General features: G+C 39.2%; 1 protein-coding gene across 1 annotated transcript in view; it reads right to left on the reverse strand.

The window, feature by feature from the left end:
* Positions 1-18,953, reverse strand: part of LOC140725104 (uncharacterized) — a 523,726-nt gene that overhangs the window by 121,656 nt on the left and 383,117 nt on the right. Inside the window, exon 22 of the mRNA XM_073040122.1 lies at positions 7,708-7,846. Coding sequence (XP_072896223.1) covers positions 7,708-7,846 — 139 coding nt within the window. The remainder of the gene's footprint in view (positions 1-7,707; positions 7,847-18,953) is intronic.

Here is an 18,953-nt window from a genome sequence, read left to right on the forward strand (position 1 = left end):
ACCACGGCATCTGGAAGAGTGTTGTTTGTACCGTGGTATGTCCCTTTCAGAACAGCTTTTGTTAATTAATGGCTTAAACCTGAGAAAACAGGGCACAATTTTAAAGAGCCCACTGTTCAGAGTTCAATTCTGGCATTCTTAGAACATAGAGCATAGAATAGTACAGCACATTGCAGGCCCTTCGGCCCACAATGTTGTGCTGACCCTCAAACCCTGCCTCCCATATAACCCCCCACCTTAAATTCCTCCATATACCTGTCTAGTAGTCTCTTAAACTTCACTAGTGTATCTGCCTCCACCACTGACTCAGGCAGTGCATTCCACACACCAACCACTCTCTGAGTAAAAGACTTTCCTCTGATATCCCCCTTGAACTTCCCTCCCCTTACCTTAAAGCCATGTCCTCTTGTACTGAGCAGTGGTGCCCTGGGGAAGAGGCGCTGGCTGTCCACTCGGTCTATTCCTCGTAATATTTTGTACACCTCTATCATGTCTCCTCTCATCCTCCTTCTCTCCAAAGAGTAAAGCCCTAGCTCTCTTAATCTCTGATCATAATCCATACTCTCTAAACCAGGCAGCATCCTGGTAAATCTCCTCTGTACCCTTTCCAATGCTTCCACATCCTTCCTATACTGAGGCGACCAGAACTGGACACAGTACTCCAAGTGTGGCCTAACTAGAGTTTTGTAGAGCTGCATCATTACATCGCATCTCTTAAACTCTATTCCTCGACTTATGAAAGCTAACACCCCATAAGCTTTCTTAACTACCCTAACTACCTGTGAGGCAACTTTCAGAGATCTGTGGACATGTACCCCCAGATCCCTCTGATCCTCCACACTACCAAGTATCCTGCCATTTACTTTGTACTCTGCCATTTTGTTTGTCCTTCCAAAATGTACCACCTCATACTTCTCCAGGTTGAACTCCATCTGCCACTTCTCAGCCCACTTCTGCATCCTATCAATGTCTCTCTGCAATCTTTGACAATCCTCTACACTATCTAACTCCTTCTTTGTAAGGAGTTTCTGTATGTCCTTCCTGTGGAATGTGTGGGTTTTATCAGGATCGTCTAGTTTCTTCCCACAGTCTAAAGATGCACCGGGTAGGTTAAATGATCATTGTAAATTGTCCCAGGATTAGGTTAGGGTTAAATTGGATTTTGTTGGGGATTACTAGGAGGTGTGGGCCAAAGGGTCAAAATAACCTATTCTGTGCTGTATCCCCAAGTAAGTAAATTTTGTTGGGAAGAATAAGTATAAATAATACAATAAAAATAAAATTTCAACAGAAAGACCTGGATGCATATGTACAAAACTCTATGAAGATGGTAATAAGATTGATAAAGTAGATGGAAAAAATGGAATTTTGGGGTTTTAATAAAAACCTTTTATAAGAGAAAAGAAAACGAGCTAGGTTAAGCCCCTATAACATCCTGGGTTGGCATTACTGAAGTATCATGTTTATTTCTGAAGACTGTGTTTCAGGAAGGCTGAGAAGATTTAGTAAAGGTACAGGAATAGATTCATGGTTTAATTATGTGGGTGGAATAAGTAGGTGGGATATTCTCCTTTAAAAAGCCTTGATAGATGTGTTCTATCAAGAAAAATCTAAAACCAAGTGAATAAAGAGAACCTGTTCCCAATGGAGGATCATTATAATGCATACAGATACTAATTGGTTAGGATAACCATAAACCATATGATGTTGTTTTAGCTGTGTTAAAACATTACTGACAAATAAACATCATATCTATCTGGGTTTCTCAACATTAATCAAGTCCTTCAGCCTGTACACCTACACATTAATATGCATTCCAAAGATTTGACAAAGAAATTACCATTTGACCTTTGCAACTCAATCACTCATTATTTGCATCTCCCTTTAAACGATCCTTGAAATTGCCATGTTAACGCTATGTTAGTTTGTGACTGTGTCATGGATGTAGCTCTTCTATATTTTCAGCAGGCTTTTCCTCAACCAGCATTCTTCTGATCATTTGCATATTCTTTTTTTCTCTCTGCTACAAAATCACAGCCAGCTTTAATCCTTCATAGAGTCCTGACTGGTCTGATTTTGCTATGGGCTTCCAAGCAGCATTTGGTTTTATTCTCTATGCACTCTTTATCATGGACATGTGATGTTAGTGGAAATGGATGAAGGGCCAAAGAGGAAAAACATGGTTAGTCATCATCTCCTGAGCTGACATTTCTTCTGTTGGTGTTAACTGGACATCTGTGTGAAGATAAACACGAGGAATTCTTCAGATGCTGGACACCCAAAGCAACACATACAAAATGCTGGAGGAACTTAACAGATCAGACAGCATCCATGGAAATGAACAATCAGTCGACATTCTGGGCCAAGACCCTTCTTCTGAACTGGAAAGGAAGGGGGAAATGCCAGAATAAAAAGCTGGGGGGGGGGTGTTGAAGGAGGATAGCTAGAAGGTGATAGGTGAAGTCAGATGGTGGGAAAAGTAAAGGGCTGGAGAGGACGGAATCTGATAGGAGATGAGAGCGGACTATAGGAGAAAGGGAAGGAGAGGTATCGGGGGAGGTGATAAGCAACTGAGAAGAGGTAAGGGGCCAGAGTAGGGAATAGAAGAAAAGAGCAGGGTGAGGGATTTTTTTTTAACCAGAAGGAGAAATTAATGGTCATGCCATCAGGTCAGAGGCTACCCAGACAGAAATAAGGTGTGGCTCCTTCACTCTGAGAGTGGCACAAAAGAAGGCCGTGGCCCAACATGTCAGAACAGAAATTAAAATGTTTGGCTATTGTGAAATTCCGCTTTTGGCGGATGGAGCAGAGGTGTTCGATGAAGGGGTTTCCTGCATCAGGAGCACTGGATGCAATAAGCAACCCCAGCATTATCTATAGTAACTCACTTTTCCTCATATCACCGGTCCCATGCTTTATTGTTTATAGAATTGATTAAAAACTTGACAAAATGTTTAAAACACTAAATAGCTTTATAAGATGGCAGAGTAACATCAATCTTCAGACGTGGCAAGTAAACCTATATCATGGTATTTTTGTTGGCACATCTTGTGTGCCCAGGCTCTGAAAACCTTTGCCTATCAGCAGTCGGGAATGTGCAAGGACATCTTCAATCTCTCATTGCTGCAGTCGGAGGTTCCCACCTGCTTCAGAAGTGTGACAATCATACCAGTGCCCAAGAAGAGATTGGTGAGCTGTCTCAATGACTATTGGCCAGTGGCACTCACACTTACTGTGATGAATCACTTTGAAAGGTTGGTCATGGCCAAAAGCAACTTCTGCCTAAGCAATAACCTACACCTGCTGCAATTTGCCTATCGCCACAATTGGTCTACAGTGGACGCAATCTCAATGGCTCTTCCCTTGGCCTTGGATCACCTGGACAACAGCAATACTTGCGTCAGGCTGCTGTTTATTGGCTGCACTCCAGCATTCAGCACAGCCATAACCTGAGTTCTAATCAAACATCTCCAAAACTTAGGTCTCTGCAACTGGATCTTTGACTTCCTCACCAGAAGACCACATAAATAATTTCTCCTCCTCACTGATAAGCAACACTGATGCACCTCTAGGACGCATGTTTAGCCCACTGCTTTACTCTCTCTACACCCACAACCGTATGGCTAGGAACAGCTCATACACCAGCTATAAATTTGCCAACAACACAGCTATTGTTGGCATAATTTCAGATAGTGATGAGGAGGTGTACAGGAGTGAGACAGATCAGTAGGTTGATTGGTGTTGCAGTAACAACCTTGCACTCAATGTCAGTAAGACCAATGAATTCATTGTGGACCAGGGAGGGGAAGTCGAGGGAACACATACCAGTCCTCATCAAGGGATCAGAATTGGAAAGAGGGAGCAGTTTCAAGTTCCTGGGTGTCAAAATCTCTGAGGATCTATTCTGGACCCCACATATTGATGCAATTACAAAGAAGGTACAACAAAGCAGCTATATTACATTAGGAGTTTGAGGAAAATTGGTAAGTCACTAAAGACATTTGCAAATTTCTATAGATGTACCATGGAGAGCATTCTAACTAGTGCATCATTGTCTTGCATGGCAGTGCCACTGCATGGAATATGAAAAAGCTGCAGAAAGTTGTAAACTTAGCTAGTTCCATCATGGGGACTAGTTACTCAGCATGCAGAACACCTTCAGAAGGTAATGCCTCAAAAAGGCACCATCCATCATTAAGGACCCCCATCACCCACAACATGCACTCTACTTAATGCTACCATCAAGAAGGAGGTACAGGACCCTCAACATTTCAGGAACAGCATCTCCCCCTCTGCCATCAGATTTCTGAATGAAGTATGAACTATCTCAGTATTTTTTCCTTCTCATTTTGCACTATGTATTTAATTTATTTTAATATATACTTCATATTTTAATTTATAATTTTTATTACTATTTGTTGCTACATACTGCTTCTGTATCTTCTGCCTAATGGGAGAGGGGAGAAGAGAGAGTTTCTGGGGATGGGTAGGGTCTTTGATTATGTTGGCTGCTTTAGTGAGAAGTACTGACAGGGTCCATGGAGGCAAGGCTGGTTTTTGGGATGTGCTAAACTGTGGCCACAACTCACTGAAGTTTCTTGCAGTCATGTGCAGAACAGTTGCCGTACGAAGTCTTTATGCATCCAGATAGGGCACCTTTCATGGCACATTGATAAAAATTGGTAAACTAAGGTAAAGGAAAACCAATAGAAAGGAGTTTCCAGAAGCTAAGGTCCACCCTACCATGCATAATGTCTTGGTAAAGTGCTTAGCCCGCACAACAAATTTCATTTATGTAGTAATATTAAATTAGTAAAATATCTCAACATACAAAAATTAGTAAATTATCTTAAGATGCTGGACTTGGTATAATTAGGAAAGGAAAGCACACCATCAACTAGAAAGATTTTTAAATCAGGCAAGTTTTTAAGAAGCATAGTAAAGGAATCTACATAGAATTCAACCCTTACAAACTGAAGGTACATGTCAATTAAGGGGTAAAGGACATCTGTCAGGAACAAGAGATTAGAGGAACATGGAGTTCTCAGATGGTTATTTCGTTGGAGAGAATCAGAAAGAAGGGCATGTGAACAAAAGGATGAACATTGTAAATTGGAGATATAGTGAATGATATTTTATCAATGTTCATGACTATGATGTAACATATTAACTATGAGTTGATGGGAGAATATAACTCATCAAAGGTTACAGTCCAAGCAACAGGGAGGAACCAAAGCAGATCTTGAGAATATTATAATAATTGAACTCAAATTATAGAAGAATGGGTAGCAGCAAATGGGCTGGGATAAAGCAGAGACTAATATTACAGGTCAGAAATTCAACAATATTACTGATAGAAAGAATGCAAGATTCAGCAGAATCATTCATTTTTAAAATATGTATTGCAGCTATATTTCGTATGTCTATACTCAATGGGATTAACATCCTGAGAATGGAATTTGTAGTAAGAGTGGAAGTCAAAAGGTTGGTCTTTACAATGTTTCATTACGGGTAATTTTTAGCCAGAGAGTTAGAGGCAGTTTGCAATGCAAAAAATAATCAAGCTGCTGGGGGAACTCAGTGAGTCAGGCGACATGTCTGGAGGCAGAGGGATCATTGATAATTTTGGTCGCGACTTTGCATCAAGATCTGATAAAGGGCCTTGACCTGAAACATCAACTATCCTCTGCCTCCACAGATAAATTCTGACCTACTGAGTAACTCCATCAGTTTGTTTATGACATGTCTGTGACACCCCTTTCAATGCATGTAGTGAAGTGGTCAAAGTCAAGAATGGAAAAATAAAACCTACACTAGCCAGTGTACATGTGATTCAAGATTCAGAATTGTTTAATGTAATTTCCAGTAGACAAGTGTAAAGGAGAACGAAATAATTGTTACTCTGGATCTGATGCAGCACAAAAAACATGATAAGATAAAGCACATAATAATAAAAACACACAATAACTATAAATACATAAGGTAGCTTATATACATAGATTGATATTATGTTCATAAAGTAACATTAGGCATATGAGCATCTGTAAATAAAGTGACTCTGACAGGAAATGATAAAGTAGATGTGGTGGGGGGGCAGGAGGGTCTGTTAGTAGGTGGAGGTGTTGATCAGACTTACTGCTTGGGGAAGGTAACTATTTTTGAGTCTGGTGGCCCTGGCATGGATGCCACGTAGCCGACTTCCAGTTGGGAGTAAGACAAACAGTCCATGAGCAGGGTTGGTGAGATCCTTCATGATATTACTAGCATTTTTCTAGCACCTTCCTGTATAAGCGTCCTTGATGATGGGTAGGTTGGTGCCGGCAATGCATTGGGTAGTTTGACTCCCTATTATAGAACCTTCCTGTCCACTGCAGTTCACTTGCCATACCATGCAGTGATCCAACATGTCAGGATGCTCTCTATTGCTACTGAAGGTAACTTTCCTTCAATAGTAATAGAGAACATTGTAACATGCTGCGTTATTGCATAGTGGTCAAGGACAGATCTCTTATCTAAAGACAATTAGATGTCTTATTAGCTTGAAAATAAATTAAAAGCTAATTGTGGATAACATGCAAATATTACTACACAACATTTATGGTGGATTTTATGCATAAGAAAAATATAAATTATCATAAAAGTGCTCAAACCTTTTAAATACTTTTTGAAGTTTAACTTCTTTCTGAGTATTACTGTAAAAACCAGTCAAATATATTTTGCGCAGTATTGATTATGAAAACCTCCTTAGTCAGACTATACCTTCTTCTCCCCATCTGGTTTCAGAGGAATCTGAAATTCAATACTAAGATTATCTGCTCATCCAGTTTTCACTGAAGGAATTTGTAATATGGATTTATTTTCAGGCACAAAATAATCATTGGTACTTTTGCTATTTGAATGTTTTAACTGTCAAAATCTGTTTTTATCTTTGCAAGTAAATTGCATGAATTTCACATTAAATCACGCTTATTATGCAATCGATGAGTGAGATTTGGCATTAAACACATAAATACTCTGAAGACTGGATCTGTATATAATATTTTCTCATCCCTCTCAGCTTCAGTACCATTGTAAACATTTGCTGAGGGAAAAGTTATTATCTATTCCCCATTCTGATTGTCTCAGCTTGTTCTGTGTCTTTCTAGGACTTTATTCATTTCAAACACTATATGAAATATAGAAGTTTGCCACAAACAGAAATAACTTGCATATAATTTAACACTTTATCACTTGTCATTCATATTTGATATTACTGTTAAGATCTCCATAAATTAATTAGTAAATTGATGTAGTGCCCTAGATTTTTCTGTTGCAGGTGAGAAACTGACAAAGTAGACAAAATCACCAAAGCAAGAGTACATTAAAAAAAGAATGACCATGAATTAGCCAAAATAAATACATATTCATGAGAGAATACAGGGCCATCAGAGTGTGGAATAAGCTGTCACCACAAGTAGTGCATGCGAGCACAATTTCAACATTTAAGCAAAGTTTGGATAGGTACATGGACGATAGGGGTATGGAGGGCTGTGGTCCCCATGTAGTAGATGGGAGCACACAGATTAAATGGTTTTGGCATGGACTAGATGGGCCAAAGGGTCTGGTTTTGTGTTGTACTTTTCCATGACTTCATATTGTTGCGTATCCATATGGATTTATTTTCCTTGAACTACAAGCATTTTACACTCAGATCTGATAACTGATTACCTGCTGCCGTAGAGTTTGGATCTGATCTTTAGTGTTTCCCAGTTCCATCATGGTGCTTTGACTGTCATCATGGTGGTCCAAGATTTCCTGCTGTTGCTTTATCATATTCAGTTCATTTCTCAATTCCTCTTGTTCTTGTCTGGGTAAATAACAAAAATAGCATTTTCATACATGACCAAGGGCAGTATTTAATGTTGGTGATTAGGTATTGTGGGTTGCTTGGAAACAGTGCAATGAAATAATTCACAATTATCGGTCTGCAGACATTTGGGGCACAAAAAGACTAGTTATTTTATTATGTCTGTGCAAACTTTTTGCTAGAGCAATTCATGTTAAATTCCACCTTTGTGTGTCAATGTTTTGGTTTAGAAGAGTACACTGGTAAGCTTGATTGGTAACAAGTTCTATACTCCAACAATCTACAGATGAAGGAGTCCTTCTATCATTTTTGTTCACACTCTCAATGAGAACCTTAAATTGCTGATCCTTTGGCTCTAATTCCAGAACCAAAGGAAAAAGTCTCCACTTTATCGATATCCAACACGTAAAAACTCTGTTCTACTGGAAATATTCCAATTGGTGATTTGATATCACAGCCAAAGTTTCCCACATCTGCAGCATGCTAACAATTCCAAGAGTCACTATGCCTTAAAAAGAAATACTCTAAAAAAATTTTAGGAATTTATAAAAAGGAAAATTTAGCAATCCGTATCTTGGAGAAGATATACAGTAGATATGAACTCTGAGGGTTCAAATTGGCATTTAATGGATTTCACCCAAGAATCCATTAAATTATTTACTAACTTTTCTGCCAGTATATTTCTAATCCCTTATTTTGGTGAACTTGCCTTTTCTTGTCCTTTTCCATTACATTGCATCTTATCTATGTTGTTCAGTTTTGAACTATCCTCATCCCATTCACTACCACACTTTCTTGCATTGGTTCAATATGGATTTGAGTGATACCCACTTATCACTGTATTTCTTTGATTAATTCACCACCTGCTCCAACTGTGCATGGTGAATGTACTTCAAAGGTTCATTTTATTATCAAAGAACATGTGCGAAATACAACTCTGAGATTTGCCTTCTCCAGATAGCCATAAAATATAGAAAAGCCATAAAATATTTCTATATAAAATATAGAAAATATAGAATATATAAAATGTAGAAATAGTTGAAAGAAAGACATCAATTCCTCCCGCATAAGAACAAAAAGAAACAATAACTCACAAATCCCAAACCCCCCACTCCTCCCTTGCACAAAACTAACAGAATACCCAGATGGAGAAACAATAAGAACATGAAACCCCTAACCCTCAGCCCACCAATCAGCAACAAGCAAGAATTGGCAAGAACACGAGAAAAAAACATAGAACTGAAAGAATCCAATATGAACTACAGTTAGTTTGAGCTACAGTCCAATCCACAAATCTCAGAATTTTAATAACACCTCCAAGAGCATTGGGACACAGCAGCCTCTCCGAGGGAAGTGACTCAAATCAGTGGCCCCCGTGAGGGCAGTGACTCAAATCAACAACTTAAACAATAACATTGTTTAATAATCAAGGTTGAAAGAGTTTCCTGCACCAAAATTGATGACCTATTTTTAAATTGCCAATAGGGACTTAGGAGCTTTACAAGGGAAATATTTATCCCAAACAGTGCAACAATATCTAAGTGTAGAATAAAATGCGGAAGTATACACAATGCTTTCAAACTTTTATATTCCTGCTCTTACCTTTACCCCATCCAGGCTACCTAGATGGACTATGTGGTACTTTCTATCACATTGATAGAAATGTTATTTCTACCATGGTCTCTGTTTATACTTCTCACTGCCTTGGTAAAGCAGCCTCCATGATCAAAGACCCACCTATGCCCATTGGTCTCCCTTCTTCCCCACCCCCTCTCTGTTGGGCAGAAGATATAAAAGACATAAAGCATATACCACCAGGCTCATAGACAGCTTCTACACTGCTGTTGTGAGATTATGGATGGTTCCTTAGTATGATAAGACAGACTTTTGATCTCACAACCCTCCTTATAATGACATTGCACCTTATTGTCTACCAGCACTGTATTTTCTCCATAGCTGACACACGTTATTCTGCACTGCCTTTGTTTTACCTTGCACTATACCTTAACGCTTCGTTGTAATGAATGGATCTGTATGAGTGGTAGGCAAGACAAGTTTTACACTGTATCACAACACGTGACAAATAATAAACTAATTTACCAATTGTAGAACATGTTTTAGGCTTTAGAGATCCTGTTATGAAAAGTGTTTTAAAAAAAAACTAATGTTTTCAAAAAAAATTATAAAATTAATTTTTTGATAAAGTATGGTTTTCACTGCTTGGAAAGTCAGTAACTAATGGGCTCAGTGGCAATTTGTTTACCTTACAAGTCTAAACTGGATTTTTGATTAAAAAGGAGTACAAGTCCCAATTTTAAAATAAAATTTCAAAGCTAAAAGCATTGGTATTATTAATTATGCTGAAGTATTGGATTCTCATTAAATTCATATGGTTTATTAATGTCCTTCAAGGAAAGAACTCGCTGCCTTAAGATATCTGACCTGCACATGAGTCTAGTTAGATGTCAATGTTGCTTGGATTAACTGTAAGTGTCATTTAGGTGCGCATGGAAGGGGCTTGGGGATGACGTCATTTAACAAATGAGTGTAGGCTTTTTCTATTGAATTTGTGAGGTTTCTGATAATTTCTGCAGCTAGATGATGCAATAGACTGTGAGTTACCAGCAAGAGAGTGAGTTGAGTTAAGTTAGTTGAAGAGTGGACTACAGCAGTGGGCGTTCCCAATATTTCTCCGTGTCCAGAAGATTGTGATAATTTGTGGCACCTAGTGCATATTGGATACGTAATTGTCACTTTGTATGATCCATACTTGGATTTCTGGAGTGTTCAGTGGTGACCACTTTTTGTTAATCCATACATGGACTTGGGTGTGTTACATGGGCAACCACTTGTGTTAAGGAATATTCTGTGACCAACACCTTGTGATATCCCTACGTGGATTTTGGAACTTAGGCATCACTTTGTTATCCCTGCGTCGACTCTAGTATTTAAGTGACGACCACTCAACTTCTGGAAACTTCTGTGACTGTCAACTCGTTATCCCTGCGTGGATCCAGTGTGTTACATGACGATCACTTGTCCTCTGGAACTTTCCTTGTGTCATCTTAATGTGGATTTATGAACCCTTCCTCACAGACACCTGTACCTGTTCCCATGGATTCCAGAACCTTCTGGATTGCCATCCTAGGACTCTGTTTGAGTAAGACTTGGGAGGAACTGTTTCCAGACCTCCAGAATTTGTGAGCTAAGATGCATCGCACTGTTAATTTTTGGTTAAGGGAGCAATTGTTTTAATTGTCTATATTTTGGGTAGGTATTGAAAATATATTTGTCTAACATTAAAATCTGTGTCTGTGGTCTATGGCTGCTGGCACATAACATAACACTTTTAACTGAAGAAGCAAAACCATTGACAACAAGGTCAGTTTGACAACCTGGCATCAAACTAGGCAATAGATAGGACAGAAATACACCAAAACTTGTTGCTTTAAAGTCTACTTCATTAACTAATGCTGGATTTGAGAGAGCTGTGGCCAACATAGCCAAGAGACACTCTGACATACTCAAATCATACCTTTCAATAGAATATTCAGTATCAAGTTAAAAAAAAACAGATTATGAGAGGTTTTGCTTAGGACAACAACAGATTCTGCAATTGCTTTTAAAAAGTAAGCATATAAACATTTGCAAAAAAGAAAAAATATATATTAGTGAAGGGGCAGGTTGATTGGACAAAACAACTAGATTTTTCAGAGTGATAGCACACATATGATTTGAATAATCTCATTCCATGCTGCAACATTTTATTATTTGACTAATAAGATCTAATATCAATAATTGTTTCAACATATGATTTTCTCAACATAAGTTATTCTTGTAAAATTGATTTTAATATTAAATGAAATTGCAAAACAATAACAACCGTCATTGTTATTGAATTAATGGTAATGGTAACATATAGAAATTAACAGTTAGTTTATGATGGCACTACAGCATTCCAGGAAATCCTGATGTACATGTTAACAAATTACCAGGCTTATTCTTCAAAAGTATGTTTCAGTGAATAATGAGATCATTCATTATTGAGTTAGGCATATTTGAGCAGACATGCAATCAATTAATAAGTTAAAATAGAATTTTGTTGTTTGAAATAACATAGGAAACAAACTTTTGAAGCTTTTGAAATGCTTGAGAAAAGCTGCAGTATGAGCATGTGTAACTGGAACAATTATTTCAATAGGTTGTGACTGAAGTGAATATACAGGAGGCAGGACTCCCCTTTGTCCCTTGGGTAGACAAGTAATGAGTTATTTGATATGAACAAAACTATTGTCAGCAGCACACAGATGAGAGGTGAAAATTATGCCTCAAAAGTATGGCTACAAAATTTAATCAATAATATGTCTATTTCTGCCTTTCCACAAGGGGCTACAACACACAGCTTCAAACAATCAATTCTACAAATTATTACAATTTCCAGCTTCTTAGATGGATGTTCTAACAACTTTTAACAGCTGCAAGAAGCATTAGAATTTGAAATAGTGAAATAATTCCTTCCAAACTTTCAGTTAATGGTGTTTATATATTCATTTTCTCCCTTTCTCTGGCTGTAAAGCTGGACTTGTTCATAAAATAGAAGGTAAGATGCAGAGGAAAAGAATAAAGAAGATTCCTTCAGTATATTTTAGGCAACAAACATTATTCAAAGTGGTCAAGGTGGAGGTCTTAAAATGTCACTGCTGGTTAAAGAAAGAAATGTATGCTTTAATGCTATGCCTTTCATAACATCTTGTTAGTGCAAAGTGCCTTACAAGAGTTGTTATTGCTGTATTGTTGTAAATGTTAAAGCCAACTTGTGCAGAACAAACAACAATCTGATAATGACCAGATAATGTATTATTAATAATGTATATTTTGTGATAAATATTGGTATATGCTAAAGTATTCCTTCCTGGATATGGTGACAAAAATTCTTATGTTACGTGAAGTTCAAAGTCTCCTATGAAAGTTACTATTTCCTCAGTACTTAAGTGTCAGTCTAGATTTTTGAACTTAGATGTCCAGAGCAGTAAGCCTACAAGCTTCTACATACTTTTTTTTTTGCCAATTTGATAGAGAAACAGGTTCTGAAGTTTACCACTGAACAACCTGATGTTTACATTGATGTTGGAGATAATACAGTCATTACAAAGGACTTTGAGCAGTGCCTAATGGTACGTCACTTTGTAGTACACTTGTTGCTAGAGCTCAAAGAGGAATTTTGAAATATATTTGAAAATTCCCCACACCATTTTGACAAACTTCATCAAGGTTATTATTATCCATACCAGATATTTTCTGTAAGTGCCTTGTGGCATTTTGTGGAGGGGAGGAGAATCTGAGGTTTGATGTTCTTGCTGCATTTTTTTTGTTAGATTTTTGTGTGAAGAAAGGGGGATTTTAAGGCCGATGCTCTTGTTGTGTTTTGTGCGGGGGAAAGAAGTTAGGGAGGGGTTACGGTTGTGTTGCTCTTCTATTTTGTGCTGGGAGTGGGGTGGGTTTGCTGTTTCTCTCTGAATTGACTTGCATGTTTTTTTTGATTTTGTGGATATCGGGGGAAGAAAAATCTCAGAGTTGTACACTGCATACATAATTTGATAATAAATTAACCTTTGAACCTTTTGTATTTTGCAATTTTTGAATGCCTTTTAGATGTTAGCAAGAGAAAACTGCGCTTGGTCTTAATGACACTGATGAGATCCACTTTGGTTTGGAGGAAGGAAAGGAGATGGATATTCAAATTTCAAGGTACATTTATTATCAAATTATGTACACCATATACAAGCTTGCAGGCAGCCACAAGACAAAGAAACACAATAGAATTCACAAAAAAACCAACACCACAAAGATAGTCAAACATCCAATGTGAGAAAAAAAATGTGCAAACAAACAAATAAAAGTAAACAAATAATACACACAACATGAAGCACAGAGTGCCTGAAAGTGAGTCCACAGCCTTGGTGTTGGTTCAGGGTTTCAGCCTGCCCAGGAGACTGATGTTTGTAGAACACAATCACTGAGTCAATTCAGCATTGAGGCCTGATGGTTGAGAGGTAAAAACTGTTCCTGAACCTGGTAGTGTGGATCCTGAGGTTTCTGATTCTTCTTCCTAATGTCAGCAGCAAGAAAAGAGCCTGACCTGGGTGGGGGAGGGGGGGTGTAGGGTCTTTGATGATGGATGCTGCTTTCCTGTGACAGTAGACAATTGACAATAGACAGTAGGTGCAGGAGTAGGCCATTCAGCCCTTCTAGCCAACACCACCATTCACTGTGATCATGGCTGATCATACACAATCAGTACCCTGTTCCTGCCCTCTCCCCATATCCCTTGACCCCGCTATCTATAAGAGCTCTATCTAACTCTCTCTTGAATGCATCCAGAGACTTGGCCTCCACTGCCTTCTGCGGCAGAGCATTCCACATATCCACCACTCTCTGGGTGAAAAAGTGTTTCCGCATCTCTGTTCTAAATGGCCTACCCCTTATTCTTAAACTGTGGCCTCTAGTTCTGGACTCACCCATCAGCGGGAACATGCTTCCTGCCTCCAGCGTGTCCAATCCCTTAATAATCTTATATGTTTCAATCAGATCCCCTCTCATCCTTCTAAATTCCAGTGTATACAAGCCCAGTCACTCCAATCTTTCAACATATGACAGTCCCGCCATTCTGGGAATTAACCTTGTGAACCTACGCTGCTCTCCCTCAATAGCAAGAATGTCCTTCCTCAAATTTGGAGACCAAAACTGCACACAATACTCCAGGTGGGGTCTCACCAGGGCCCTGTACAGCTGCAGAAGGACCTCTTTACTCCTATACTCAATTCCTCTTGTTATAAAGGCCACCATGCCATTAGCTTTCTTCACTGCCTGCTGTACCTGCAGGCTTGCTTTCATTGACTGATGTACAAGAACACCTGGATCTCGTTGTACTTCCCCTTTTCCTAACTTGACTCCATTTAGATAGTAAACTGCCTTCCTGTTCTTGCCACCAAAGTGGATAACCTCACATTTATCCACATTAAACTGCATCTGCCATACATTTGCCCACTCACCCAACCTGTCCAAGTCACCCTGCATTCTCATAACATCTTCCTGACATTTCACACTGCCACCCAGCTTTGTGTCATTGACAAATTTGCTAATGTTACTTTTAATCCCTTCATCTAAATCATTAATATATATTCTAAACAGCTGTGGTCCCAGCACCGAACCTTGCAGTACCCCACTGGTCACAGCCTGCCATTCCGAAAGGGACCCATTAATCGCTACTCTGTTTCCTGTCAGCCAGCCAATTTTCAATCCATGTCAGTACTCTGCCCCCAATACCATGTGCCCTAATTTTGCCCACTGATCTCCTATGTGGGACTTTATCAAAAGCTTTCTGGAAGTCCAGGTACACTACATCCACTGGCTCTCCCTTGTCCATTTTCATAGTTACATCCTCAAAAAACTCCAGAAGATTAGTCAAGCATGATTTTCCCTTCATAAATCCATGCTGACTCAGACGGATCTTTCTACTGCTATCCAAATGTGTCGTACTTTCCTCTTTTATAATTGACTCCAACATCTTTCCCACCACTGACATCAGGCTAACCGGTCTATAATTCCCTGTTTTCTCTCTCCCTCCTTTCTTGAAAAGTGGGACAACATTAGCCACCCTCCAATCAGCAGGAACTGTTCCTGAATCTATAGAACATTGGAAAATTATTACCAATGCGTCCACGATTTCTAGAGCCACCTCTTTAAGTACCCTGGGATGCAGACCATCAGGTCCCAGAGAACTATCAGCCTTCAGACTCAACAGTCTATCCAACACTGTTTCTTGCCTAATATAAATTTCCTTCAGTTCATCCTTTACCCTAGTTCCTTTGGCCACTATTACATCTGGGAGATTGTTTGTGTCTTCCCTAGTGAAGACAGATCCAAAGTACCTGTTCAACTCGTCTACCATTTCCTTGTTCCCCATGATAAATTCACCCGTTTCTGTCTTCAATGGCCCAATTTTGGTCTTAACTATTTTTTTGCTATTCACATACCTAAAAAAGCTTTTACTATCCTCCTTTATATTCTTGGCTAGTTTACCTTCGTACCTCATTTTTTCTTGGCGTATTGCCTTTTTTGTTATCTTCTGTTGCTCTTTAAAAGCTTCCCAGTCCTCCAGTTTCCCGCTCATCTTTGCTATGTTATACTTCTTCTCTTTTATTTTTATACTGCCCTTTACTTCCCTCGTCAGCCACGGCCACCCCTTACTCCCCTTAGGATCTTTCTTCCTCTTTGGAATGAACCGATCCTGCACCTTCTGCATTATTCCCAGAAATACCTGCCATTTTTGTTCCACTGTCTTCCCTGCTAGGGTATTGTTCCATTGAACTTTGGCCAGTTCCTCCCTCACAGCTCCATAGTTCCCTTTGTTTAACTGTAATACTGACACATCCGATTTTCCCTTCTCCTTCTCAAATTGTAGGTTAAAACATATCATATTAAGGTCACTACCTCCTAATGGTTCCTTTACCTCGAGGTCCCTGATCAAATCTGTTTCATTGCACAACACTAAATCTAGAATTGCCTTCTCCCTGGTAGGCTCCAGTACAAGCTGTTCTAAGAATCCATCTCGGAGGCACTCCACAAAATCCCTTTCTTGGGGTCCAGTACCATTCTGATTCTCCCAGTCTACCTGCATGTTGAAATCCCCCATGACAACTGTATCATTACTTACGCGACATGCCAATTTTAACTCTTCATTCAACTTACATCCTACATCCAGACTGCTGTTTGGGGGCCTGTAGATAACTCCCATTAGGGTCTTTCTACCCTTAGAATTTCTCAGTACTCCTTGTAGATATCGTCATTAGTGGGAGGGCTTTACCTGTGATGAACTGGGCCGTATTTACTCCTTTTTGTAATATTTTCTGTTCAAGGACATTGGTGTTTCCATACCCGGCTGATACAAGAGGATACAATAGAGGACAAAGTATGTTCCTCTCTCTGTAGAGCAGTGGTTCCCAACCTGGGGTCTACAGACCCCTTGCTTAATGGTATTAGCCCATGATATAAAAAAGGTTGGGAACCCCTGCTGTAGATTGACATATTTTATCGTTTGAACTTCCTCCATCAAACCTTTAGTGCTGCACTGAAAATCTTACATATCATATCCTCCGATAGTTGAACTGTTCTGCAACCTGTTACACTAAGATCATGGCTGTTTCTTTACCTCAGCACTACTTTCTTCCACTAACTCTACAGGATATATCTCTTAATTCCCTTAATATATTGATCTCTAATATACTGAAAGAGCCTTCACAGCCTACCTGTGGTACAGAATTTCAAAGATTCACTTTGTTCTGGGCTAAGATGTTTCTTGTTAATCTCTTCTGAAGAACCAATCCCTATTTTAAGAATGTGGCCCTTTATACTTGTCACCCTAACCTTCTCTTTACATCCACTTTGTCAAGTCCCTCTAGAATGTTATAGCTTTCAGTGAGATCATCTCTTGTTCTTCTCAAACATAAGCCTGGCCAGTTTAATGTCTCCTCATACAATAAACTTGCCTTCCCAGGAATCAGTCCAATGAACCTTTGATGCAAGTCATTTATCACAGTTCCTTAGTAAAGGGGAGACGAGACCTGTGCACAATATTCCAGTTAGTTTCATCAGAGCTCCATATAACTAGAACATGGCAATTTTTTACCTTTGAATTCAAATCCTTTTGCTAATAAATGTCCGCATACTTTCTGTCTTCCTAATTGTTTGATACTAACATTCAATGATTCATGCACTCCTTGTGTTTCCTTGAACACAAACAGCTTTCAGTTTTGCACAAATGCTAGCAATGTAATTTTGTCAGGAAGCATGTGGCAAATGCATCACAGCATCGCTAAGACCATAAGACATAGGTGCAGAATTAAGCCATTTGGCCCAACGAGTCTGCTCCACCATTCAATCATGGCTGATCCTGTTTTTTACTCTCCTCAGCCCAACTCCCCAGCCTTCTCCCCATAACCTTTAATGCCATGGCCAATCAAGAAACTATCAATCTCTGCCTTAAATATACCTAACAACCTGGCCTCCACAATTGCCTGTAATAACAAATTCCACAAATTCATCACCCTCTGACAAAAGAAATTTCTCTGCATCTCTATTTTAAATGCTGATGCTCTGCCCTCTAGTCCTGGACTCTCACACCATGGGAAACAACCTTTTCACATCTACTCTGTCTAGGCCTTTCAACGTTTGAAAGGTTTCAGTGAGATCCTTCTAAATTGCAGTGAGTACAGGCCCAGGGCAATCAAATGTTTCTCATATGTCCCTTTCATTCCAGGATTCATCCTTGTGAACCCCCTCAAATCCTCCCAATGCCTGCACGTCTTGTCTTAGATAAGAAACCCAAAACTGTTCACAATACTCAAGGTGAGGCCTCGCCAATGCCTTGTAAAGCCTCAGCATCACATCGCTGCTCTTATATTCAAGAACTCTTGAAATGAATGCTAACATGGCATTTGCCTTCCTCACCATCAACTCTACCTGCAAGTTAACCTTTAGGATATTCTGCACAAGGTCTCCCAAGTCCTTTTGCATCTCAGATTTTTGGAATTTCTCCCTGTTTAGAAAATAGTCAGTACATTTTTTTTTACCAAAGTGCATAAACATGCATTTTCCAACATTGTATTTCATTCGCCACTTTCTTGCCCATTCTTCTAACCTGTCTAAGTTCTTCTGTGGCCTTCCTGTTTCCTTAACACAACCTGCTCCTCCACCAATCTTCGTATCATCTGTAAACTTGGCAACAAAGCCATTTTTCCATCATCTAAATCATTGATATACAGCATAAAAAAGCAGTCCCAACTCCAATCCCTGCGGAATACCACTAGTCACAGGCAGCCAACCAGAAAAGGATCCTTTTATTCCCACCTGCTGCCTCCTACCAATTAGCTAAGGTCAAGGTGGCCTATGCACCTTTTGGTCATTCAGTTTTTTGAACACCTTCTGCTCTGTAATAGTAACTGTATTCACTTCTCTTCCGTTACACCCTTCAACATCTGGCACACCGCTAGTGTCTTCCACAGTGGTAGTTTTTTAATTGGACTAGACCAATTTCTGATGAATAAAT

This window comes from Hemitrygon akajei, chromosome 1 (assembly GCF_048418815.1).
Source record: "Hemitrygon akajei chromosome 1, sHemAka1.3, whole genome shotgun sequence".
NCBI classification, from domain to species: domain Eukaryota; kingdom Metazoa; phylum Chordata; class Chondrichthyes; order Myliobatiformes; family Dasyatidae; genus Hemitrygon; species Hemitrygon akajei.